This window comes from Austrofundulus limnaeus, unplaced genomic scaffold (genome assembly GCF_001266775.1).
Source record: "Austrofundulus limnaeus strain Quisiro unplaced genomic scaffold, Austrofundulus_limnaeus-1.0 Scaffold22, whole genome shotgun sequence".
Taxonomy (NCBI): Eukaryota; Metazoa; Chordata; class Actinopteri; order Cyprinodontiformes; family Rivulidae; genus Austrofundulus; species Austrofundulus limnaeus.
In genome coordinates, this window is record NW_013952424.1 from 1,832,432 (window position 1) to 1,859,661 (window position 27,230).

Below are 27,230 nucleotides of genomic sequence, written 5' to 3' on the forward strand. Positions count from 1 at the left end.
GTTGTCAACATGTACAGTAATGGGAAATCCACACTCTTGACCGTTTAGCGTTAGCCGTTAGCTTCACCAGCCGATCACATGGTTTCTGCGCACTCCAGCTGTTCTGTAGAACCTCCTTGGTCAAACCTTAAAATAACAATGTACATGTTTGTGCAATATTACAAGGTTTGGTGAAATGTTTTAGCACTCRGCATAAATGTTGTTGCTAACTGCTTTTATTACTAATTGTATTACACTCAGCTACTACCGCAGAGAATTTTAGCTCTATCTGTAAAATTCATTGTTACAGTTATAAGTAACTTCATGTTAATTAGTTGTGGTGTTAATTCAGTTCCATTCAATTCAATTTAACAAAAAAATACTTTATTGATCCCAAAGGGAAATGACAGATGATCTTAAATTGGTTTGATTCACTGTATATTTAAAATAAACTACTCTGTTTTTACAGCCATAGCCTATACTGCAATCTGCTGAGAATATTCCTCATTTAGATTTTTCTATCAGACCAGTTATTGGAAACAAACCAGAACAGACTATTCAAAGGTTTGCTTCAATTTTCCTTTGCAGTTGGATGAAAACAGCTGCTACGAATCAATTTTGTTGTTGAACTTCAAAGAATACACATTCAAGAGCTTTCCTTGAAAACTCAACAACTTTGCTTGTATCTGAGGGAAGTGTGGGTCCTTGAGCAATATCACAGAAGCAGTGCCAATCTAAAGTATTTCTCTCATCCTTTATAATAACTGAAGTTAATCTTTATAATTTGACAGATTGCCTCGCTTTATTGTCCCTAGTCTTTTCTGCATATACTGTAGTTATAAATTCAATTAAACAGTTGTTACRCACATAACCTCCCTAATCCGCACTCACCTTCTCACACTTTCTTTTCCTGGCCAGTCATTCGTGGTGTCAGCAAGTTTTTCACAGGTAGGTGGGAGTTATCAGGCATGACCGAGCCATATAATGAGTTCTGAGCCTAGCGTGGGGGTTGATTGGCTGCCTGCTCTGACCTGCTGTTTGGGCTAATATGAACACAAACGCTTCCTCACAAGAACACATTTAACTAGATAAAGACACAGTCAGGCTTTAAAGCATCTAAGCTTGGCACCTTTCCTTTGGTTGAGTTATTTTGCGCCCCACCAGAAAATAACTGTACAGTAGTGGAAAAAAAAATCCTAGTAAGTGAACCAAAAAGTGACATCTCATCTAGTTGGAAGATTCACATGGTAGCGTAATGTTGTACAATTTGTGACAGTTAAACAGGATGGAGCTGCCTGAGCCAGAAGAGGTGAGGGGAAGCGCTAGGGCTCTAATGAGATGAGTTAGCAGCAGCAGAATCGAAGAGCTGATGAAAGGCTCAGAGAAAGATTTCAGCCGTGCCGCTAATCCGTCCTTCACTCCATCTTTCATTTTCTCTACAAATGTAAGAAACAGGTTATCAAGGTGTGTCTGACTCCGACACGAACTTGGATATTTGACTTGAGTAACGTGCAATCTTGCTGTTGATCACCTCTGAATAGCATCTGATTGCGGGAGCTTTCAAAGATGTTTCAAAGGAGTCTCAGGTGAATAACATTTGATTTGAGTTTTGGTGCCATATTCATTTGCATTCATTAAATATTTTTCTCACTTGTGCGCCTCGGCACCAATTTGCATTCTCGGGCTTTTTTGCAGCTGATGACATGTTGACTCAGTGATCTTTATGCCACGTCCTCCACCTTTCCCATATATATGGTGTATTTCACCACTTTAATTAGCTGTTTTCTTTTTCTTGTGTTTAATGAAACAGCGTTTGAGTATCTGCTCAAACTCTTCTTTCTTAGTATTTTAGCAATAGCTCTTTTTGTTCTTTTATCTCCTGACATCCTTTTTCCCTTCATGTGAGCTTCATTATCATCTCTCTTTCTCCGTTTTTAGTCTCAAACTCTCTCTATCCTCCTACAAAACTGATTTAATTTCTCTTGATGCAAACATGCATAGTTAATGTGACGTCCAGCGATGGCAGAGTTTCTGGTTTCTGTCTCCGCATTTCTCATCCTAGACTACTTCCCGCCCCCGACTTCACAGATTCACTGCCACTTTTTATCAACCGGCCAATTGTTTTTCTGCCCATGTGTGTTCATTTGTTTGTTCCGTTAGCTAAATATAATTGAACACATTTTATTGAAAGTTTCCTAAAGCAATCAGAGTTGACATCTACTGCTGATTAACTTAAGTCAACCCAATTCAAGATTGCCACCACAGCCAAAAGGCCTTAAAAACACAAAATGACTTTTACTTAGTCAATTTTACATATATTGAGTTACATTTTGTGTGTATTAACTGCTCCTGCAAGATTGCTGTTGTAAGCTTTGCCAGTAACCATTTGAGTCAGTTGTGCCCGTTTATTACTATAACTCATGAACCAGTCAACAGATTTTTCACCAGGTGATCAGTGAGTGAACATCTACAGCAGATTATCTTTTGAAGTCAACAGGATTTCAGATGGCTGTCACAGTCAACTGAATTTAGGAAACCCAAAATGCCTCTCTTGATGTGAAAATTCATAGTTAATGTGGTGTCTAGTGATGGGGGGAGTTTGATTTGTCTCATTTCTCAACCTAAATTACTCCCATTGCCCAATTTCACAGATTCTCTGCCACTTATATTATGATTTCTTTCACGTTCCTTTCTATTTTATAAAAAGCTTTTGTGTTTATCATCTCCATGCCCCTTCTCCCCCTCCTTCCTTCCTGTTCCTGCTCCCTCTGTGTAGTTTTAATCTCTGACAGACACTGCTCCCGTTCCCAGCGTGGAACCAAAACAGCAGCACAGAATTCTGAGGAGAGAAAGCGAACACGTTGGTAAACACCACTCCCCAGACGTTCCTCTTTTCTTTTTTGATGTCTTCCTTTTAATTTCCCTCACCTCCCACCTTCCATTGACAAAAAAAAAGTCCATTCATTCTCAGTCACTGAGCCTCTGTTGATTTTTCTACATGCTTTCGGGTAGCAACATCAAAAGCCCAGTGTAACCAGGAGGTAGTCGAACAGAGACGTTTTAACACATTGGCATGTTTATCTAGTGTGAGTCAGTTGTCTTTAATACAAGATGTAAATTTTTAAGAAAAAAAAGGATACCTTTCCAACTGCCTCATTAAAATACAGTACACCTAATGAGTGTCACTCAAGCTGAGGTGACAGTGTGATGCTGGCATCAAAGCAAGGTGCCTTAAAGTTGGATGCTATTTTTAAAGTYGTATGCTTGTTGTTGCTCTGAGGATGGAGCTTTTTTGTTTATTTTAAGTTTAATGGTTTAGGTGCTTWCACATTTTTAGACAAAATCCCGAAATTATTATTTTTTGATTGTTTTGTTTTTGGATTGGCATAGTCAGTTCGAAATGCTTCTTGAATAATCATCACTACTGCATGACTGACCACCTGGTGGATGAGGAAGCAGAAATGAGAAGATGTGAGTTTGAACAGTGGTGAGAGCAARCTAAGTGGACTGTAATTTCCAGTGTACTGTTCTGCCTTCATTCTGTCAGTTCTATTGACCTCATTCAGTCTGGGTGGTCTTTCATTGTCTGTGCTGCCCTGACTGCCTACTCATATCTTTTATCTTTAACGTGCACATTTAARTTTGCTCTTACTTGTAGGCATAAAAGAAGAAAATGTACAGAAATYTGCTGATTATAGGACAAAACCTCTGGCTTATTCTTCACATTCTCACCTCTTTCATTTTAAAGATCAAACAGTTGTATTCAAGTCCTTTCACTTTACGTTTACTTCACTGCAGTTTGATGGATATTTTCTTTCACTTTGTCACTTTAGCTGTAATGGAAAGTAAATATTAGCAACATTAGAAACACATGAACTTACCTCTGTGTAAAGTGCAGCTGTTAAAGGTGTCACACAGCCTTGCGTGGAATCTTAAACTTGGCCCAGTTATGCCTAAAAAGATGCCCCTTTGCACCCCCTTCTCCCACCTCATGAGATGAAAACTGTATGCACCAGACTGCCTTTGGTTGGGGTTGGAAMAGGCTGCCTTCAGACCTGCAGGAGGCTGTTTTGTGGAGCATTGATGAGTCACTGAGCCAGCGTGGCATCACAGATGCCTTCCTAATGCCTGCCTCTAGAAATCCCTGCCTTAATAACGGGTCTTGGTGGGCATTTTAATTAAATGCAAATAAACCCAATACCTTTGTAATATCTAGAGGGTTTTATTTTCTGTTCTGACGGAACCTGTGTGRTAATCTCTAATAAACCACTACCACAAGTATAAAAAGGAACACTGTGGCAATCAGATAACTGAAGAGTTTCTCATCAGTCTTCTTTTTGTCTTAGCACATTAGACGCTTTAACAGATCGATACATTTAGCTTTTTCAGCAAACGGTCAGTCACTCAAAGTATCCTTCATGGATTTGTATGTTCTATTTTGCAGCACATGCCTGCAGGATAGCATTGGATATTTTCACATTTATGCTCTCACACATTGATTTCCGATCAAGTTTGAATTATTTTGGCATAGGGTCACTTGCACAAGTCCTGGACTTCACTCTCTTTAACCACATTACTTCATCTCTCCTTCGCTCTTACACTTTGACATCCTCCCCCTATATTGGCCWTATTTCCCAGCATGGGTTTTCTATATTCTTGACTTGTTTTTTTCCCCGTCTGATTCTCTGGCATACACATGCTCTATGTGTCTGTTTTGTGAGAGAGAAATGGACAGACAGAATGAGTAGACATAATGAATAATGCATGGTGTGGTTTCCTGGTCAGTGAGACAGACGGTGGGGACCGAACTGCCCCTCAGGTCCTTTTTACCCCATCACATTTTATAGTTAAACAAACCACAAGTGCAGAAGGCAGGGATCTGTCCCTATCTATTCATTATTTTATCATAAGGTGAACAGCATGATTACTCCAGATTACATCCAAAAAATGCTATAAGCTTTATTTCTACTTTTAGTCCCAAAGGGTTAAAAAAATTGACAAATTTAAATCTGATGCAGATAGGGCTTTTAATGACTGCAGTAGATTGTGGAGGAAAAAACGTTTAATTCTAAAATACAGATTTAAAATTTAGTTGGGTTTTTTTCAGTTGTCCTACACATTGAAATTAATTTACTATAGAACTAGCTTATGTTGCACACCTTTTTAAAAAGTAATTCATTAATCTTCTATCAAGTCTGTTAAGGCCGTATCATAATTGAGCTGTAATTGTGTCTGTGTTGATGCTGGTTGTGTTGCTCAGTGAAATAGAACAGTAGCTGCAGGACAAGCTAGTTTGCAATTTAAATAGTGATTTTATCTGTAATTTAAAGGCTGACCTTGGTAGCCACATTAGGAGCATACCGCCATTAACGGTTGTACTCGAGCACTGACCATACATTTCATCCCTCACAATAACCCATCTACATGACTTTGGACTAATTGGTGTCACAAGTAGAGTTCATCATCTGATTTTGCAGCAGTTTATAGGTAAAGCACCACTCAGCCAGTTTGTGTGTATCGGTCTCACTGCTGGGTGGCTTTGCTCCTTGAAAATAGTGAATTATAGCCTGAAGGTGAACCGAGTGGCCCACATAAACGAATTCACACCATTGCGKTGACGGAAAGATAGATGGGCCTGAATGGAGATGAAGATATGAGAGGAAGGGAGAAACCTGCCCACCGCTTTATCGCCACAATTYTTTTTACAAGAGCGACCTTCTGTGTAAAGTGTGGCTGACGGAATTGCAACTTCACAGTCCACTGTGATGAGCATAACCTGCAAAGAGCACCGAGATGCAGGCACACGCTGTACTTAGGGGAAGAGCTGAATCCTCTTAGCCTTTTCCTCTTCATGAAGGGCACTGCAGTACTCTTCTATATCAAGGGCGATAGCTTAATGCACTACAGCCACTTGTATTTGCAGACTTTTTGCGCACTTTTTGTATTCTTGTTTTTCATTTTGTCTGTCCCTACCTTGTTCTTCCTCCCCCGCATCAACATTTTTGCCTTTTTTTAAAATCAAAGGCACAATAGTAAAGCGTAAGGTGGATCAAGGAGCTCCCTCACTTTCAATAGATGCACTTTCTTACAGTTGACGTGCWATTCAGAATACTACAAATTAAGGCTGTGTATTGGCAAGAATTTGGCGATACGATACATATCATGACAGAGGGGTCACAATACGATATATCCCGATATATTTCAATACTGTAAGCAAGGCGATGTATTGCGATATTTTTGGTCCAAAAATTCTATTAAATAAAAACCTCTTACTGGTAAAGAAAAAAAATTCATTGTCTCAGAAAATTTTTATATTACATACTTTTGATACATATAGCTGTGTTCTGCTTTGTATGTGTTTTATTTTATTTGTKTCATATTTCATCCATGTTTTCAATTATTAGAAAATAGTTTGAAAAAATATATTTTTGTAGCTTTTCGTTTTTAATATTAATTTACAATATCGTCACCTAACACTTAACAATAGCCTTTATGTTGTCATAAAGTTCAGTAAACAGATGATCTGAAGCTGCTGTCCACAGAGTTTCTGGGATCAGCTGACCTGCATCCAGAACATTATAACTGTGGGTCGAACAGCAGGGCAGGTCCCGAAGAAAACCAGTTAACAGCAGGGCAGGTCCAAAAGAAAACCAGTTAAGAAATTGAGAAGCTAAATGAGTTAAACCGTTTTTGGAGCGAACACAGCAGGATAAAATATATGGACTTTGATGCGATCATTAGCTATGTTTACATGCACAAAATTTTTTAATTGGATTGAAATGTATTCAGATTAAATAATCCGAATGTACTGTTTACATGGACACAATCCGATCATGAAAAGTGTTTACATGCACCGGAGTTTTATTCAGAATAAAAGTCCGGACATGCRCAGTGTTGTAAACTTTCAGCTCTACTTCAGTGTTACAAACGTAAACAACGCTCTTCTGTGCGCTCAGGACGGACCCGTGTCAGCTTTTAATAATGGTAGAGACGCCGTTATTCCTCGGTTGAGCTGCAGCCTGCAGACGAAGCAATACTTGCTTTTTATTTTTATTTTTTGCGAAGCAACATCTGCTGTCTCCTTTTTCATCTGTTAAGAGAGCGAGGAGGAAAAGTTCTGTGCGGTGTGCAGCGCAGCTGGAGCGCTGCTGTCCCACCGGGTGAATGAAAGTCAGCAGACCTGCGCACAGGTCAGTTTTCTACAATCAGAATAAGATGATCTGATTAAGTGTTTACATGAACGTCATTCCGATTATCAATCAGCATAACCCACCCTTTTCATTCGGATTAAAAATTAATTTGGATCGAGCTCAGTCGGATCAGAATAATCGGAACGGGCTGTTTACATGACGCATTTTTATTCCGAACGGCTGTTTAATCTGATTACTTTTGTCCATGTAAATGTAGCTATTGAGAGCAACAGACAAGAGTTTTATGTCACGGGGGGAGTGCTGAGCTCGCTCGAGGTGATAGACGCATGCGCTATATGCGTAACGTGAAACCTGACTACAGTTGGAAAAAGAGCGCACAAGACACTAAATCTGGCTTAAAATGTGTCGGTCTTCTCTGCTCAGATTCAGCTATGGGAGCATGAAGCCAATGTTTACTCACAATGCTAATACTCTCTTACTCTCTGGCGCTCAAGAGGTAGAGGAGCTAAATGGCTGGCTCACTGCTGCCAAGTAGTGGTCAGAGGCTGAACTACAACATAAAAATGAATGGCTGGCAGGAAAGTTGACATTTTAAACCTTAATAAAAAAATTGATACAGGGCTTTAGAATATCGATACAGTATCGGGAAATGAAATATCGCAATATTTCAGTGTATCGATATTTTCTTACACCCCTACTACAAATGTCACCAATAATAATAATAATAATAATAATAATAATAATAATAATTAAATCGGGCACATTTCCATTTACTGCTTTGTAGCAAATAAAAATTACTGCATTAGAATATATTGTTTGAACTATAAAAATAATTAAGGTGATTACAGTGAGCTATTTGTAAGGTTGAATGATAGACATGATGCCTTGTGGTCTATAATCAAGTTTGAAAATGCCTCAACTTGGATTGTTATTTTTATTCTTTACAAGATGTCTTGTTCAATCCTTCTGCAGTCAAACGATTCTCTTTCATCTCCTGCTCTGCTCCCTGAAGCAGCTTCACTTTTTACTGCTTATGTCTTAATTTGCTGCTATTGTTCATTTTATTAGCATTTTATGCTCCTCTCCAAATAATGCCAGCATTTTCACACCCACACCTCCATTCACCATTTTGTGCCAGGGTTGCTTTCATTAACCCAACTTGCCCTTTAATCAATTTATTGTGGGTTTTACTTTCAGTGGCCTGTCTGTGCTCGAATCACAATTATGAGGCACACACTTTGAAAACCACGCAGGGAAAGAACAACAGCAGCAAAAAAATCTTAAACCCACTAACAAAAGTGTGATTGGCAAGAATGAACACATTTATCATCTAAAATAAAACTGTTTCCATTTAAATAATTTCAAATAAATGTGTTTTAGACATCTACTTATTAAAGCATCATATACCATTTCCTCACTGAGCTTGTTAAAGTGTGCTGCAAGCAGCTCTAAGTAGTGTACAGTTTTGAAGACTGTATATATGGTGTCCTTCATGTGTCATTAGAATCCCATGAGTTAGCCTGGGGAAATTGCTCCAGGCTTATATGATTTATTCATGCTTAGGTTGATCTTTTTCTTTCTGTAGATCACTATGATGCAACAGTGGATCATAGTGCCTCTGTTGATAGGCGCACATTTATCTTTCGTCGGCTTTACACCATTCATCAAAATCTTAAGTRTGAAGAAGAGCTTTATTGGTGCTTTTCCCTCACTTTGTTGTTGGCATCAGCTCAAAAGCTGTTTTTGACATGGGATCGTATGCAGAGTTTATGTAAAAAATAAAGCAAAATCATGCACATTTATATAAGCATGGAAGGACAACACATGAGTTGCCACAGAGGTTTGTTTTGACTGTATGACTAAAATGTATGAAACACTTCTCAAATTTTGCTCTGTACACACACTGACRTCAGCTGCTATTGTAAAGAATATGTCCTTTCAGTTGCATCCTTCTCATTCTCATGCATTTTCTACACAATTTGAACATACAAACATGCAGATTGCCATTAGTCCAGATCATCCACACTTCTGCCCTTCTTCATTGTCTTGTCATTCTGCTGTCACTTGCTCAGCTACTGAGTTGTCTATTCCTGTACCCTGGTGCACCTGCTTAGTCTAGCCATCTCCTATCATCCAGTCCTTTTTGAGTCCTTGTCCCCCCTTTCCTTTTCTGTCACACAACTGGGTTTTATATCTGTGTGTGTGTGTGTGTGGGGGGGGGGGCCTGATCTGAGAAGGAATATACTGGCGCTTCACAGATGTGAATAAATAAGTACCAAATAAAGGCTAGAAAGAGGAGAGATTTGAGGCGGTAATCCTTCACCAGCTTACCCCAGCATAACGTCCTCACACCTGCACTTTTATCCCCATCTCGGCGTCCCCTTCTATCTACCTACCTATTCACATTCCATTTCTTTATATCCCTTACCAACAAGAGAGAGGCTATCTCCGTAGCTGTGTCAGCGATCAGCATCTCTACTCCCCCCTCCCTCTCCTTTTTCTATGTTTCCCAGAGGACAGTGAGGGCATAAAGGGAAGAACAGGCCTTGCAAAATCTATTCAGCAAAACGAACAGGGATTGGGCTCTCTGCTTTGAGTTTCGACAGATAAAGCTAATGGCAAAAGTGGGCAACAGACAAACCATGTGTATGTGTGTGCAGGCATAGCTTCAGTTAAGGCAAGCTAAAGAAATGCCGTTCCTGCCCCTGTGCTGGCTGACTCTCTCTAAATGTGTAGGGGTGTTTGCAGCGATAGTTCCAAGAAAGGCTGCACTGGGCACTGCAGTTTCTTGAAATGTGTTCGCTGCCAGCTCGCTCTCTCTTAAAGTGAGAGTGTTTACTGTTTTAATCTGTTCAGCTGGACTTGTTTAAAAGTAATCAATACACCCAAAGTCGACATTGCATTATCTTCAACAGGACTTTAGTTTGCTTATCTGTCCCTATATTATTGTGTTGAGATCATTAATACTAAYGAGGGAACATATAGTTTCTTAATCAAGATTTAGTTAGGTTGTTGTCAATGGTTAGTAATTAAAGAAAAGAATAGTTTTTTTTATTTTGGGGTTTGACTGCAATTTGTAAGCAATTAACAAAAATGTAGTTTGATTCACAATTTTTTGCTGTCATAATCAATGRACTGTAGTTGGAGTGGTGCTCATTTTAGCACTATGGCCTGTAACGTTCCTGTTAGTATGACATTTAGCTCAGTCATCTGACACTAGAAAACACTTGCTTCCACATAAATTTTCTGTTGCTACTCCGTATTGTTTGTCTGTCACCTCGCTGCAACTCTTTTGCCACTTCCCGTGTACAATTGACACTCTGACACACACATTCACAGAAAGTTGTGCGCACACAGAGTTATTATCTCCTGGAACAATGCTAATAGATGCATGCACTGCTGTGAGCAAACTGTTTGTGCCTCTGCTGCCAACAGTGGGAGGGTGAAGGCTTGCCAAGTCTCCTCCACCCTGAGTTTCCTCCTTCTCTTCTATCCTCTCCCCAGTAAGAAACTCAAACCTTTGTTGCACTCAAATTTTCTGTGATTTACTCGGATGTTTGTACTTCAAGTTTTGCACCTCAGAATTTCAGTTGATGGTATTTTATTTAACATCAAACGCAAACTACTTTGCTAAGAATAAAACCTAATGGAATTTAACTGGGCCTCCCCCATTAGGCAGATAAATTCAATTCAGTTTCTTTATGTAGTGCGAAGTCACAACAAACTTTGTCTCAGGACACTGTACACAAAAAACATGCATGTGCTCAAAAAATTCATGAGATAGTTGGCAACCAAAGGCTCTAGAGTGGTTGTTTTGGGGTGGTTGGTTGCAGGGTACATCTGCTAAATGTCTTTAGGTTATACTCATTACACCCTTAAATTAGTTGAATTCTTGTTTCCCTTTCATGTTTGTATTTACTGTTAAAATTCTTATTTCAATGTCGTTTAGTAAAACCTAATATTATTAAAACACAAATTTTTTGTTTCTGCAGTTTAAATGTTTTCATTTCCCATCTTGATAATCTCACTAACTTTTTTTGTTTAGTCTGACAGTAAWAACCAGCTTCTCACTTTAATTGCTCCCTGCTTTCTGTTTTCTGKGAGTCAAATGCATTAATCGGGTTTTTATCTCGTCCTGACATTGACAGTCTCTCTCATGAAAACATTTTTTACAAAGACCACATACTGTCATATGTAAATTTTTGTTATTTTACTGAGGGCTGAATCCCACCATTGAGAACATAAAAAAACCAATGAAAACTGAACAATAATGACCCCCCACATTAGAATCAAACACATAGACCACTTCACAGTACTTTTGATTTTCCCCAAACTCTGCCAAGATTTATTGGAAATCTTGTTAAAAAGGAAATGAGTTGAGTTCTTTAATATTTTACTACCATTCTTGAACTTTCTAGTAGGCAGTACATTCACAAAACTAAATGTGAAATTGTAGTTATTAGTGTTTAAGATTGTTCAAGACATGACTGGGATCATAGACCAGTGTTTGCCACATCCACACTTGTATTGCATAACTCATATCCTCATGTCATTTTATTCCTCGAAAATAAGTTCTTAATAAACCTGGAACATTTTCAAATACCCTCCTGTAAAATGATGAAAGCCAAAGATGCATTAGAAAAAATCCTGCAATGTAGCAAGGCTTCTACTCCTGCCAGCAAAAATAAGTTGGCTATTGATTTGTTTGATCTTAGAAGATCACAGCTGACCCAACTACACATGCATATAGCTTAAAAGACTCTCAGCAGTTTGCTGCAGCAACTGAATAATTTTGCCACCACATGAAAACGGTTTCAAGCCGTGTATGCTGTACGCAGCTTTTTAGAGCTTTCATTTCTGCATTGCTTTCATTTGCCATTCTTTTCTCAGCAGTGCACATTTTCTCGGCAAGTCTTTGACATTGGCACACTGCTTGTTATCTTGATGTCCACACCAGTGCAAAATTCAAGAGCCCACAGTTGCAACAAAGTGAATCCTGTGGTCTTACTGAAGTGTTGGATAGGGACATCTAATCTATTGTAATCACATTTCAGTGCTCATCTTTTATCCCCAAGTTGTATTGCTCTATGTATCTTATCCTTCCTACTCGTTTCCCCACTTTTTCTTCTCCCTTCTCTTCTTTTTGCTTTACGTGCTTTCTACAATAAGGCATTGCTGTTATGAAAAATAATCTTTTTTTCAAAATATAAACTTGAATTTAATGTAAAAGTCTGTTTTCTTTAAAGAGCAGAGTTGTGGTTGGCATGAACACATCTAGCACAGCTCCCAGTTGAGGCCTGGGTATGGAAAAACTCATCTATTTTTAAATTCTTCTTTCCAAAAAAAAAAAAAAAACTACATTTTTATCAAACAAATTTTATAAAATGGTTGTGTTATTTTAATAAGTTTTTCTACAAGAATAAGCATTTCTCAGAATGACATTCATTTGAATCATTTATGTAAACATCAGATAATTCCAATGAGCTGTGCCTTTAATAGCATGTTTACACTTCTTCAACAATAAATGTCTTGTTAAGCGATGGAGACATTAAACATTAAGGCACCGTAGAAAGACACAAAGCATACCAATACCAATGGCTGGTGAAAAAAAATAGTGTTTCTTTTAGAGAGGCCTCCATCTTTTTTTATTTGAAAATGTTCTTTTTTTTAATTGAATTGGAAGTAGAAAATGTTCTAATACATTGACACAAATAATGTGCTGGCTTCTCTATCCAAGATCCTCCTAAGACTTTTTTCTTATACGTTATGAAGGTAATTTTTTAACTGCAGTTCAACCCACCTGCAGTCACCAAAATATCCACAACCAGATGCTCTTTGTTGTCCTACAAAAAAAAAAAAAATCCCAGAATACTTTTTCTAACCCCTCAAAGTCATCGTTCTTAGGGCAGGGTACATCATTCTCTAGGCTTTCATTGCCCTCATTTCCCTTTTTTCTAAACACATGGGGCATAATGACATTTTTTTTTATCACGATAGTGTGCAGGCTTTTCTGGTCTTTCATGTGTTTTCCACTTGCAAAAGAACAAGTTGTTGTGCCACAGACACTACATCAAATCGTCTGGTTGTGCAGTCTCTACACACATTCACAGTAATGCTGTTCCTGTGATTATGATTTCTCTCCAGGACATAAATCTCAACAAAAGCAGTGAAATTAATGGCCAGTGGCTTCAATTTTTCTTCTGTGCATGCCTTTTATGATTGTGCCTTTTTGTTTTTATTAGTGTTTGTGCTCAAAATTGTCAACATACCTACCCCAACATGCCTCAGCCCCCTGTTTGAAGATCTCTGAGGATCTGATTTACTACATACACACTTGCTCCTCGGACTCTGCTCTGAACCAAATCATAAAAATAAGGCTTCGTGGTTCTGGCCACTAAGAAAACACAAGGATGTTTTTCACCCACCAAAAGGGCAATAAACTCAGTCTCACAGGGAGTAACACACTCGAGTGGTTCTCCTCGTGGCAAAAAATAGGTCAGTCAACCCACCTGCAATTTGGTCTCTGCCTTATCTTAAAAATCTGTTTGCTTTTTGACCACAATATATTTCCAAGTATTTTGGCATTGGTTAAAGCCTTAGCAGCACTGGGATCACTGCCAACAGCACACAGATAAAATCTTTTCCTCTGCCTCCACTGACCTCAGTAACAACAAATCATAACACAAGCTGACTATTAAATATGGGCATTTGCTTTGGTTTTCACATGGTGAATATCAAAAGTACCAGAAAACATACACTTGTCTTGACTTACTCCCTCAACCAACACCCTCACAATGAAACTACTGAACATGTCTTAAAAAAATCTAGCAAGTACAGTGTAAATCCAAATACTAAATGAGTGAAATAATTTATACTTTTAAAACCAAGTCAAGATTTTTATTTCAAGCTCACTGTCCACCTTTGGCTTTGTCCCCAGTACAGTTCCTCTATTTGATATAAAAACTCAAAAAAGAAAAAAAAAACTGTATATGGCCCCAGCTCATGTTGAGTCACAAAGCAACACTCTCTTACACCTGCCCAGAATAGCCTCTTCTGTTCCACTAGCACATTGACAAGTGTGCACACAAAGAAATATAGCCTTTGCACCGTGCAGCATTCAGTCTTCACTAGGTCTACAATGGTTGAGTAGTTCCCATGATCAGTTTTCTCAGTGGTTTTTTTTTTTTATTTCTTTACTAATCATTACATATGAGCATATTTTGTAAATCAAGCTAACACTACTAGTAGTAAGCAACCTATGCACAAACTGGACAGTGAGTATGCAGAAGGACAACTGTACGTGCCATGCTCAGGGAACATTTATGGTATTGCTCAGTGGCACTTTATCTTCGTTCAGCAAAAACATTTTGTCACTCAAAACAAACCAGCAAGCTCTGGTCCCAAGCTGCTGCTCTTGCATCTAAAACATTAATGCCCATATGCGAGTGTCATAAATCTGGAAAAGGTATGTGATACAGGAGCTGTTGATGACAGTCTTTAATACAACACTCGGACAGCCCTTCCTTCACAGTAATGACATAGGCAAAAATGCCACCTAGTTGATTTATAGTTATTTTATAAAGTCCTGCTTCACTCACTTCACAAATATATCAGACGTCTACACAACCACTTTCCACTGAGGCCAGCTCAATGCACCAAACAGAAAGAAAGACAAATAAATTAAGAAAAAATAAGAACAAGGTTTATAGATAAATCCATGTCCACTCACTTCTACTTCTAGTAGTTCTTAAGTAAGGTTTCATTAACAGTACTTTTTGGTGAGTCTATCTACTTTGATTTTTACAAAGTTGGGAAAAAATATCAAAAATAAAGTTATTGATTGTACCACATAAAATGTAGCCGTTTTTCTAAATGTGAAAAAATTGTAATTGGTTGTAACATTACTGAGGATTTGGTTGATAAATGCCTAATGCAATTGAAAATAATGCCTTGTAGTCTAGGCAATTTAATGAGATTGTATTTGGCAATAGCTGTCTTTTAGACTGAAGTGCAATAATAATTAGCATGAGAAAAAAAATCTAATTAAGAGATTGCATCAAAACAGATGAGTTTTGAAATGTACCCACTAAGTTGAAAATGAGCTCTTGCCTTAAATTGAATGGGAAGGCAAGTATGTTTTCTTCTTGATGCTGGTTTGAGAGCTTTGACTTTTGTCCCTGAAAGCAATACGTGTACAAATTTTTACACTGCATTGTCCCTACAGTTCCATTTGCTCTAACCTCTTGATCCTCACACCCTCTTTGCTGTTTTATTCTCCAGCCTTCCTTACTCAAGTACCCCCAGTGGTCCAGTCCATTTTCTGTATCAGCACATTTTATCTGCTGCACTCTGCTCTGTGTGCCCCTTTTTCCCCACCCCCACCACACTACTCATGGTGCAGTCCACCCATTCACCAATCATGCAACAGCCACAGTGGCTAAGCAATATATCCCCCATTCCATCTGTAGCTGGCACTCTTGCATCACATTTTCTGTTAGTCCATTCCCAAGTGCTTTTCCTCCTATCCACTTTCTTTACACAGCTTTCCCTTCTTTCGGTTGCGCTACCCTGTCTTTTATTTCTTTTTCTTTTGGAAAAAAGAAGTGTTTCATTGTTTTAGTTTAGTTATTTTTAAAAACTGATTGTTTTTTTTTTCTTTTTTTATATCTGGCATTTTTTCCCCCAGAAACAGTCATTCAACATTATGAAGCTTTGTCATATTTCTACATGTTTATGTCAAATTTGTCATTAACATCACCTGTTATCTGATATTCTCTCCCTTGGTGTTACCCCTTTTGGTTTTTATTTTAGCCACTTCTCTTACTGTGTAATAAACTTGATATTAATCAATCATCCTCTTTGTAGCTCTTGAACTTTGACACCCTTGGCCTCAAATTCTTGTTCCCCTCCGCCCTAGCTTCTGCAGCTTTTTGAGCTGTGCCTTATTGTCCATCTTGCTGTGCTTCCTCTTTCCAATGACTTCATGATTGCTAATGAAGCACAGATAGAAAACATGATGTGGGGGAGGAAGGAACGGATAGAAGTGTTTCCCATGGAGACGAGGCATCCACTGCTTGGCTGGCTGATTGTCTGATTGATGACCCTGTAGCCATTTTGACCGATTAGGATGGCAGAGCCTTTTTATAGCACATTGCAGCTTAATCAGATAACTTGAAATACTTTACTACTGAATATTATGCTGCAGAAAAAGATAGATGCTGCTATGCCTTACTGAAACCTAGAAAATATGGAACTGTGCCAAAAAGCTTTTGAAAAAAGCATTTGATTTACTGCTTTGAACTCATATATTTCTTGACCCCATTTTGTTCTCAAAATTCACATATCACCTTAAAAATGAAAAGAAAAAAAAGGTTTTGTTTTCCTGATAAAATCCTCATGTTTCACAAGAGATGCAGTAAAAAACACACAGCTATGTTTTTTTTTAAATAAGTAAACCACAAAGGTGGTAACAAAAGCAGTAGCTTATAGCAAATGACTACCATAATATGCAGTAAGAAACAATTAACCTTTAACTTCTAATTTATTTTGTAGTATTTCTCTGATGCTTCCTATAGTCTATTTCCCACATTTTGTTTTTTTTTTTGCACAATGAAACACTTAAATCAGCCATTCTTGTTTCAAGTAGCCCAATATACATGGCTGGTACAACAAACACACACATGGGCAAAATATGGAGTGACAACATGCTGATCATCATGATTTACTTGATTCTTGCAGCTACTGACTCTGCTCAAAGTCTAAAACAATTCAATTGTAATCCAGTTCAAAACCCAAATAGTACAAGGTATAGGGATTTTGATCACAAACTGCTGTAAGTTATTTTTTTTACCCCAAATAGGTGTTGATATTGTCAATCTAAATTAAAAWTTTCAAACACTGATGCAGCTATAAGCACAATAATTTATATCTTGATGAAACAGGTACTGTTTTTTCAACAAGAAGTTATGTATAAATACTCAATTATTTTTTGTTTGTATACTAGATGTATTGAGATTCACTTTAACATGCCAAATCTTAGATAATGATATAAAAGCTTGCTTGTGATTTGGTTTTAAATCTTAACACATTTTAAGAGCTTTATTGCACAATTTTGATCTGATCAGTCTCTAATGGCTGAAGTGTGCGTCATTGACATAATATAAAAAATTTTTACATTTACAAACTTTGATACAAGCTATGGAAATATTTTAAAGGAAAGCTCAATCCACTTCTGCACCGAGATTCATTATGCAGGAGTTCTTCAGCACATTTAGGGTTAAAGTATAGCTGCAGTGTGTTGCTGCAGTGTCTAAAGCATTCAACTGATTGTTACAGTATACTGCTGAAGAAGAAAAGAATAGGAATAAAACATCTCTGTAATATTTCTTTTTTCTTCCAAAAATCCTTTTTATTGCATTTATAACATTTGGCACAGTACAAATTCTTGGTGCTTTTACAAGATAAACCTGTAAAGATCAACACTGACCTTTTTCTGGTTTTTGTTAAAGAAAGTCTTCTTTGTATAAATATTCTTTCTTGTCACTGCTTTCTTTGTAGCATGGTGTAAAAATCACACAGAATGCCCCATTTTAAAACAGACTACCCTCACTTGTCAAAGTCAAGACAGCATCTCAAACAACTCATTGTTTTAAATAGAAGTTACAAGTTAGAAAATAGTTTCAATTTCTTTTTAATATATGTTTCTCTATCACCAATCCATGGTAGTTTTTATTTTGTCCGTATATACTTTTATTTATAAGCATGTACAACAATAAATCATCAGTCTTTTAAAGTTTGCACTCTGTACAAAAAAGTAGATCCTGTTCTTCTTTTTTTGTTGTTGTGCATTCTATTGCATGATTTTAATATTTAAAAGAAAAAGGGTGAAGTGGGACCTAAAGACATAGGGAAAATAGTAAGAGCCTTGGAGCAGGGGGATTTTTTTTTCTTCAAATTTGAGTCTCCTGTACCTTCTCCTTTGTATGAGTTTTTACGACATAGGGCTCAGCCATTGCTGTGATGGTGCTGGGCAGGGTTCGAGGCAAAGAGTTCCCAACATTGTTGTCTGTCCATTTAGCTCCCTGGCCACTTGGTTTATAAGTGTTGTATTTTGGCTTTAGAGTGCTGTAGTCCACCTTATGAGGGCTGTAGTCCACTTTGTGTGGACTGTAATCAACTTTAGGTCTTTGTGTGTGTGGACTAAAGTCAGACTTAAAGGCGCTGTAATCCACTTTGTGGGGGCTGAATTCGGTTTGGAAAGCACTGTAATCGGGTGCAGTCTTATGGGGGGTATAATGGTCCTTGGTTTTGTAGGTAATCTCCGTTTTCGGTCTCTGGGTATTGTAATCTGCTTTGGGTTTGGGTTGAGTGCTGTAGTCAGGTTTAAATGGGCTGTAATCAGGTTTAGGTCTTGGGTGAGTTCCGAAGTCAGATTTGAATGGACTGTATTCAGCTTTAGGTTTATGTTGTGTGTTATAGTCTGATTTTAATGGACTGTAGTCATGTTTGGGTTTCGGTTGAGTGCTGTAGTCTCGCTTGAATGGGCTGAAGTCAGTTCTCTGCCTAGGATGAGTGCTGTAGTCAGGCTTGAAGGGACTGTAATCTGGTCTAACCTTTGGATGAGTTCCAAAATCTGATTTAAATGGGCTGTATTCTGATTTAGGTTTGTGAGTGCTGTAGTCCTGTCTAAATGGGCTGCAGTCTGGCTTTGGTCTGTGAAGGCTGAAATCTGGTGTTGATTTGTGTGTATTGTAATCTGCAACAGATTTGTGGCTACTGAAGTCCATATTTGGCTTGTATGTTGTATATTCAGCCTTGGGCTTGTGTAGGGTAAAATCCGGCTGGGGTTTATATTCAGCCTTGGGTTTGTAAAAGCTGTAGTCAGTCTTGTGGCTGATAAAGTCAAGTTTATGTATGCTGTTATGGTCCCGGATTTCAGGCAATGTGAGTGATGACTCTTGGGCTGCAGATGCTGGTGGTGGAAGGTCCTCCTCATCCACCTGAATAATCTCAACTGTTCGAGCAGCTGCCACTGTGCTCCTCTGCTGGTGGCGCTTTCTTAGTTTGTAAAAGGCAATTAGCATGACTGCAGCCAGCAGTGTCACAGCCACAAAGCAACCAATTATGATTTTAGTTGTTTTCATCACTTCATCCAGGCTAGGGCCAGACTTGCCTGGTTTGCCAGTGGCTCCTCGAAGTCCTGGTGACACAGATGGTTTAGCTGCATTGGCTGAACTGTCAGTGTTTTGCAGCAGCACTGTTGGTGTTGAGATGAACACAGGCTGAAAGACAGAGGGGGAGGCAGTTGTAGTTGTTGTCCCTAAGCCTACTCCCCCTCCTCCAGCAACTCCAGCACCTGCAGCAGCTGTGGTTGTAGTTGTCTTAGGCTTGGGCATCTCAGTGGTTGGACCAAAGACTTCTACAGTCACTGTTGTAAAGTAACTCAAATTAGATGTGTTTAGCTCAGCTGCACTTACATTGAGGTACGCTGAGGCATTAGAGTTGCCAGCTGCATTGGACACCATGCAGGTATAAGTGCCTGTATCTGATGCCAAGACATTTGAGAAATTAAGTGTACCATCATTAAGAATTGATATTCTTGCGTGACTAGAGGCATGTGTCAAGATAATCCCACTGGGTAGAAGCCAGCGAACTGAAGACATTGGAGCTGTACGACAACGAAGCTCTGCCACTCTCCCTGCTGAGATGTTCAAGTCCCTTGGTGCATCAGCAATGAATGGTGCAGAACACTGAACTGCAGCACCCTCACCACGGTCCACCTCAACTAGTTGCCGTCCTCTCATTGTGGCAGGTGAGTGGCAGCGTCCACAGCAAGTTGAGTTTGTTGAGATGTACTCTCTTAGCCAGCGTGCTAACCATACTGCCTCACAGCCACAGTTCCAAGGATTATGGTGAAGGTGAAGTTCCACCAGGTACCTGAGCGGGGAGAACAGATCATGTGGCACAGCGCTCAGATTGTTATGGGCAAGGTTAAGCTCCACCAGTGAAGATAAGCCATCAAAAGCATTGCGCTCTATCACTGTGATTTGTGAGTTCATCACCCATAGCTTTTTTAGAGAATTTAATCCTCTAAAAGAGCCTGGTTTTATGACTGTGAAGAGGTTTTCTGAAATCTCCAGTTCTTCTAGGCCCTTTAATGGACTCAGGTTTGGCATATCACCTTTTATGTTGCACATTCCCAGGTTGAGGTACTTGAGGTTTTGCAGGCCCTCAAAAGCTCCCTCTGAGATGTACTCCAGTTTCCTTAACTCTCCCAAGTCCAGTCGCATGAGTGAGGGCACCCGGTTGAAGGCATAGGATGGAATACTCTCAATTGGGTTGTTCCTCAGCCACAGTTCTCTTAATTTAGACAAGTACTCAAAAGCTCCACTGGGCACAACTGTCAACCGGTTGTCAAACAGCTCCAAAGTGTTGAGGCTTGTCAGTCCATTGAACGCGCCCACCTCAATCTGCCTTATGGCATTTCGCCCAAGCTGGAGCACCTCAAGGTGGTGCAGATGGCGGAACGAGTCAGCCTGCACCGCCTCAATGGCGTTTTCCATTAGATTGAGGTGGCGCGTGTTGGCAGGAATTCCAGGGGGCACTCGTGTCAGGCCCCGTCGGGTGCACACCACTTTCCCCTGCTGATTACTACAGGAACACTGGGGTGGACAGCCTTGGGGTCCTACAGAGACCGCCGCCCCCGCCAAGGCCAGGGAGGCGCTGCTCCACGCTCGCGCCATCAGGAAGACTACACAGAGCAGGGTGGCTTTCCTGGCACGATGCACAGCTACCCGCCCCAGGAGACTCATGATGTGGCACATTCATAATTCAGCATCATCTGGGGGGGAGGTTGGGGATGTTTGGGGCAGGTGTTTGGTGGGTTTGGGGACAGGAATAGTAGCTGGATGTCTGATAATTGTGATAAGTAGATCAGTGTAATACGGAAACTGAAAAGGATGAAAATATGACAAACTTGACCTGCCCTCAAGTACTGTTTATAATTCCATGAATTGTCAGGGGCAGAAAAACCAGAGAGGGTGGGCAGGGCTGTTTTTCTGTATCATGTTTATGAGAAAGATATGATGGGAAGTTAAGCAAATAAAATAGTATTGAAACACTGAGGGAAGAGTTGTGTGTTAGAAATTAATGCAAAGAGGGGTTGAAACACTAGACACCTACCTCAAGTTATTATTACAGGTCCTTGAACTGAGATATATAGCTTCCCTCCTTTTGCAATCAGAGCTGTGGCTTTCACATCGAACGTATTTATATCCAAGAGCAGCAAAGAGAACCTTTTTTATATGTTTGCTCTGTTAAAATGAGTATCAATGCCAAAGGGCTTAATCAAGATGAGCCCTTTTTGTAAATCCATACATCCATAGAGTAAGGTTCGAAGGCCTTTTGTGAATGTTTTCTTTCTTCCCTTCAGTACTTATGTAAAGAAAAAAAAGTAAAAAGACAGCAGAAAGGAATCCAGTCAGGCTCCCAAAGCAGCGGTGCTCCCTCGCTTGCTTCTTGTCGGCTCCTCTTCTCTTGCTTGTCCTTGGAATCCGACAGTTGATCCCTTTCTTAGGCTCCTTACCCAAGTCTCCATAGTACAAGCGACCACAAAAACATATATGCACAATTTAAAAAAAAAAAAAAATTGCGCACAAAAAACAAAAGTAAAAAAAAAAAGAAAATGAATGAAAGTAGCTGTTCAGGGAAGATTGAATGGAAATTCCACAGTCCTTTCCACAGGTTTTTGTCTTTTGTTTGCAGTGCTTTAGAGGGTATGTTACCAAGCTGTGAGAAAAAAATTCWAAACAGACATTCCCCCTTCTCTGTATTCCTCTGTCCACTTTTAAGGACTCAATCAGTTGGTCGGTTTGTCAGTCTTGACAGCCCTTTTTCTTCTCTTGCACTCTTTCTCCTGGCTCCTTTTCTTAATAGTGGCGTTGTCTACTTGATTTTCTTAAATCTTCTTTCTTTCCTCCAACGCGGTTGGCAAGGTTTGAAAAGACTTGGGCGACACACACTGCCTTCATTAGCTTTTTAGTCCATTTAACCAGCCACACTCTCCAGCCTTGACAGCCACGGTTGCGACAACAGCAATTGCAAATGAACACACGCCATCCCTGCGTAACACACAGCAGCAGTAGCGAGCACACGCAGCAGCAGCTGCCGCCTGCCTCCCGTGCACTTCCCAATAATCCGTCAATTTCTTCAGCAGGAGAGTTGGGTGGGGGATGGAAGGGGGGTGCCTGAAGGAGTGAGGGTATTGTAGCTGGGTTGATCGAGGTGGGTTAGGAGAATGGATCGTGCAGTTTCTCCCTCCTTTCTCTGGCTTGTTTCTTCGTGTTTCCAGTTCTTTTTTCCCCTCCCCTTCTTGTTGYGGTGATCGGCACCCCCTTGTTAATGCAGCTTCTAACTGGGGAAAGAAGCAAGGCAGAGGAGGCAAGTGCCGGACAAGCGCGGCTTACAGGCGTGACGTTAACAGCAGCGTCGATGTGGAAAAGATCCGTTGTAGCAGCAAAAGAGAGAGTGTGCTGTCTCTCATGCTCGCTTGCTCTCTCTCTCTCTCTCTCGCTCTCTCTCTCTCTCTCTCTCTCGCTCTCTCTCTCGTTCTGTCTCTCTCTCTTTCTGTCTCTCTCTCTCTTGCTTTCTGCAGTGTCCTGAGGTAGTTGTGTGAGCTCAAAGCACTCAGACCTTTTTAGAGGTCTACCTCTTCAAGAACCAGTTTGCTCCTGCTATCCTTCTCTTCCTTTTTTGCAATCTCTTGTTCTGTGGGTTTCTGGAGCTTTTTTGGCTTAAGGGAATAGACAGGCTGCCCAAGCAAAAGGCAGAGATGGACGGTGGCATTCCCACAGCAACCAGATTTTAACCCTCTCATGTCCAGCAATAATCCAACTATTTCAGCGAGTGTGGCAAAGCTTTTCAGCATTTCCATAGTGCCAAAGGTACACACATGGGAATTGGGTTCCTCTCTGGCTTCCTTTTTCTTTACATTGCCATCTTTTTTTAATTTTTTTTTTTACTTTTCTGCTTTCTGTCGCTTTAGATTTTTTTCTTTCACTTCACCTCTTTTTGCGTTGTCCTTTCGTAGAAAATACAAGAACATGAATGGACTGCTGACGCATTCTGCTTAGAGCAGTGCTTTGGTTTGATGCAGTGGGTTATATGCATTAACTTCCCCCACCCACTACACCCCCACCCTCTTCACTGTCTTTCCTCCCATGCTCACTCTTTGTCTGTCACTGTCACTCAAGTCACCCTACCTCTCCCTGATTGTCCTTGTTATATACAGTAAGATATATAAGCTTACATTTGCTCCATTTTCTGTTCTSAAATTGTTTTTCTTTTTTTTCTGTGTCATAGCAGTGGAATTAAAAGTTTAGATAATGTAACTGAGTTACTTTTAACATTGATCTGTATTGGATTTGTATTTTGGAGGTAGCTCTTCAAAGTAAAAAAATATTTCAATAATTTTTTAAAATATGCAGTAAAATGTACTAAGATGTGCAGCTCCATTTCTTTTCCAACACGTATGTCTTTGAACATTGTTAGAGCAGTCTAACCAGGCAGGCTGTAACCCTCAGTTTGAACATAAAAACTGTCRCTCCAGGAAGCACACAACTATAAAGGTCATGTAAAAGAAGGGAAACRGGGRAAAAAAAGACATTCTTTACCTCCTTACCAAAGAGAAAAGGCAAGACAAGTGCACCCTATTGTCCCATCATGCCTCTGTCTCACATGATTTGTACAAGCCTTATGCCSATTAAACTAGGTAGCAGCATGGGTAATGGATGGTTGGTAAAGCTACTTGTGACAATGCTGCTAGGTGTGTGTTTGTGTTTGAGTTAGAGAGTAAGTGTTTGAAAGAGAGAGACACAACGAGGAAAGAGAGAAAGCACACCAGCTAGTAAAGGTCACACTGCCTGTAGCGCAGTACGTTATTCCCACTGGCACAGGAGTATAGAGCCAGCTCCTATATTATACACACATACACACTGAGACTTTCTCCTTGACTTCACAGCAGTTGAATACGAATGGGCTTCAATGAAGCACATGTAAGCGTGAGGTGCCAGCCACAGGAGTATAGGAGAGATTTTCCTGAGTAATAAAAGGCTTTTCCTTTCCTTTCCACAGGGAGTCCAGAGCATCATAGCTTTGTGAAATATATTAATTTAAGATGGAGTAATCAATCAAATTGTATTTATTGTGGAAGTTTTTGTTTTTAATTATGCGACATAAAACATTGTGCTGCATTCTTTTCAGTAGTGATTCTCTTTTTTTTTAAGATGTAGTGAAACACTCTTCTTTACAGTGAAGCTGTTGTCTTTCTGACAGCCCAAACACAATTATTTCCAGTTTCACTATTCCACAATCATGAAAAATTGGCGTAGATTTATCCCAGAGCTTGTTTTTTAACACTTGCTGTCAAAGGTATCTTAACTTTGTAACTATTTCTATAGATTTTATGCTAGGTTCCCATGTGGGACTTTACATACTCTTTCATTGCATGACTTTTGCAAATGTGGTTATGTAACATAGTTTGTTTTTTATATAATACACATTTTTCAAGTCTAATAAATCCATTTAAATTGGATAAACTATTTTCTCACCATAAAGGTTTCTTTTTGCTAAAGATTCTTTCAAATGTATTCTTAAGAGAAACAGTAGATTGAGATAATTGAATTATTTTAACATGCATACAAGATATAGTGTAAAAAATGTACATTTAAAATTTTATGTTCCAGATACTTAAAATATATATATAAGAACAAACTAAACTATACAAGTAAAAGAAAAGCTTTCAAATCTGTTTCAATGTGTGTGCCATTTTTCTTTTCTAAGTTTTGATTGCTTTTACTTTTCAATTTAATACAATTAAAACATTGCATTGTAATGCTAAATGTGTATTAGGGCTGCACAATACATCTAAAATTAATTGTCATCACGATAACGGCCGGTGCAATAGGCTTATCATAAACTGCATAAAAAGCAATTCATKGTTGACTCAAAAGTTTGCATTAATGCGTTTTGTCACTCAGACAGAAGCTTGAAGTATTTCACCATTCAAATAGAGCCCTTCATGTATTTGGCCAATTGGATGGATCTCTGCATATTTTCAAAAATATCATGCATATCATGGAAATGATTCGTTTTTTTTTTGTTTGTTTTTGCTGTGAACCCAGAGCAGAAAGGCATCAACACTACATGCTTATGTATTTGTTCATTTTACACAAGTCATATTGCCATTGCAATATTAAGCACTTTTATCGCAGGTTTTCCAGCATGCAGCCATAACATATAGATAATAAAGGTTTAAAGTAATGTTATATTTGTAACAAGTGTAATAGATGGGGCATAGTGTTGTGTGGTAGTATGCAGGGTTATCAGAGGTTTAGGTACTTAAAAACATATATTCAGGAAATTTGTTAGAATTTCAWATGAGCTTCCTGTATTGGTTGCATATTATTTTCAATAAATATTGATTTCTCACTTCTGTTATTTCTGCCCTGACCTGCAAAACTGTACGGTGCCCTGTGACGTTTGTTGTGACTTGGTGCTGTATAAACTGAATTGAATTGAATTTAAACCACTGAAATCCTGTGACTGAAAGTGGTCAGTCTGAATCAAAGTAATGTAATTCTGCTTTATCTGTGACATTAAAACATGTCAATGACAGGTTTAAATAAACTGCCTTTTTAATGTGTTTAATGTGTTATTAAATTTAGTTTTGAACCTATTACGATGTGTTCCAGTCAAAGCAAAAATATGAAACTACTTGGTAATTTTTTTTTTCAGTTTTGATTTTGCTAGCATTTTTATAGTGGATGGTGATCAAAATTACTGTCAAACAGCGTGCCAATATGGAGTTTAATGCCCACTTGACAAGAAATATGTTGTCCGGACATAACTTCTGGACTTTTTGGCTGATGACAACTTGATGAGCTGTCAGATGTGTAATSTAAGTGCCATCATGCCAGTCCTATTTGCCTGCTGTTTGACCCCTGCCCTCACTGCTTCTCCTTTAGCTCTGCAGAGCCAACCCCTGCACCACTCCAACAGGGCACTAGGCATTCTTGGGGGTGCTGCACGACCTACTTTGGTGTGGCCTGTCCACCAGCATATGCAAAGGGTATATGCAGTCAGTACAGAACCCATCCCCTGCGGTGAGTGCTAGGAAATCTGGGCTGCGGCCAGTCACATGTAGGTCAGCAGCTTGTGTCTATAAGCGTGCATGCGTGTCAGTAGTTCCATTTGGATGAATGGCCTGCAGTAGAGCCTTGCAGCAATGACTGTTCGATGAAATGTGGCGTTCATTGATAGATCTCAGTGTTTCCCCTACCATTATACAGCCCCCCACCCCCCCACCAACGAGATGGCCTGCCCCTCTAAGAATTTCATGGCATGTAGTCATTTTTATTTAAATAAGGCCAGATCAAGTCGAGAGCTATTTTTTCGCGACCCTCCATATCCACCTCTAGGCAAACTTGGGGGAAAAGACGGCGTAGAGCGAGGCTGAGCACTCTGTGTGGTCCTTACAAAGATAGGAAGACGTGTGTGAGACTAGACGCACAGCTATGCTTTTAATCACGTTGCACCGATGCAACAGCTTTGCAAGCTACTTTTTCTTTCTTTAAAAGAAAATGCGACAGGTGAAGCCACATCACGCTTACCTTAACCTTAATAATTACTGCCTTTTTTCCTTTCTCTGTGGGTGGGGGGTCAGCTTCACTCAGGTGAACACCTCCCGGGAACCCACACGTTTCCTGGACTATTTTCCACCAAGGATTACGTCATATTTTATATTTATTATATTTCTAAAAGCACTTTGCAGCATTTCCCCCTGTGTGTTCACGTCACGAGCGCAACAAAACCGCGACGGATCAGCTGAGTGTTTTTAAAGCAAGGTGCAGCGAACATGTCCACCTGCAGCTCGGCTCCGACCAGCCCGGGAGTTCATAWATGTCAACCCCTTCAGACGTTTAATGTGTATAATGAGCGTCAAAAATGTGTAATTTGCGCAAAAACATCTGTATTAATCACACGATGCCGGTGGGATGGAGGTGCGCTGACCGCAGCTGTGTGAGGTGGGGAGGAGGGGGGGGG

General features: G+C 39.5%; 2 protein-coding genes across 2 annotated transcripts in view; one reads left to right on the plus strand and one right to left on the minus strand.

The window, feature by feature from the left end:
• The window catches only part of snd1 (staphylococcal nuclease and tudor domain containing 1), a 173,169-nt gene that overhangs the window by 60,144 nt on the left and 85,795 nt on the right, over positions 1 to 27,230 (plus strand). The gene's annotated exons all lie outside the window — the stretch shown is intronic.
• lrrc4.1 (leucine rich repeat containing 4.1) lies at positions 17,513 to 22,986 on the minus strand. The gene has a single exon (XM_014004185.1). It carries the CDS (start codon positions 20,951 to 20,953, stop codon positions 18,080 to 18,082), a length of 2,874 nt encoding a protein of 957 aa, XP_013859639.1. The 5' UTR covers positions 20,954 to 22,986; the 3' UTR covers positions 17,513 to 18,079.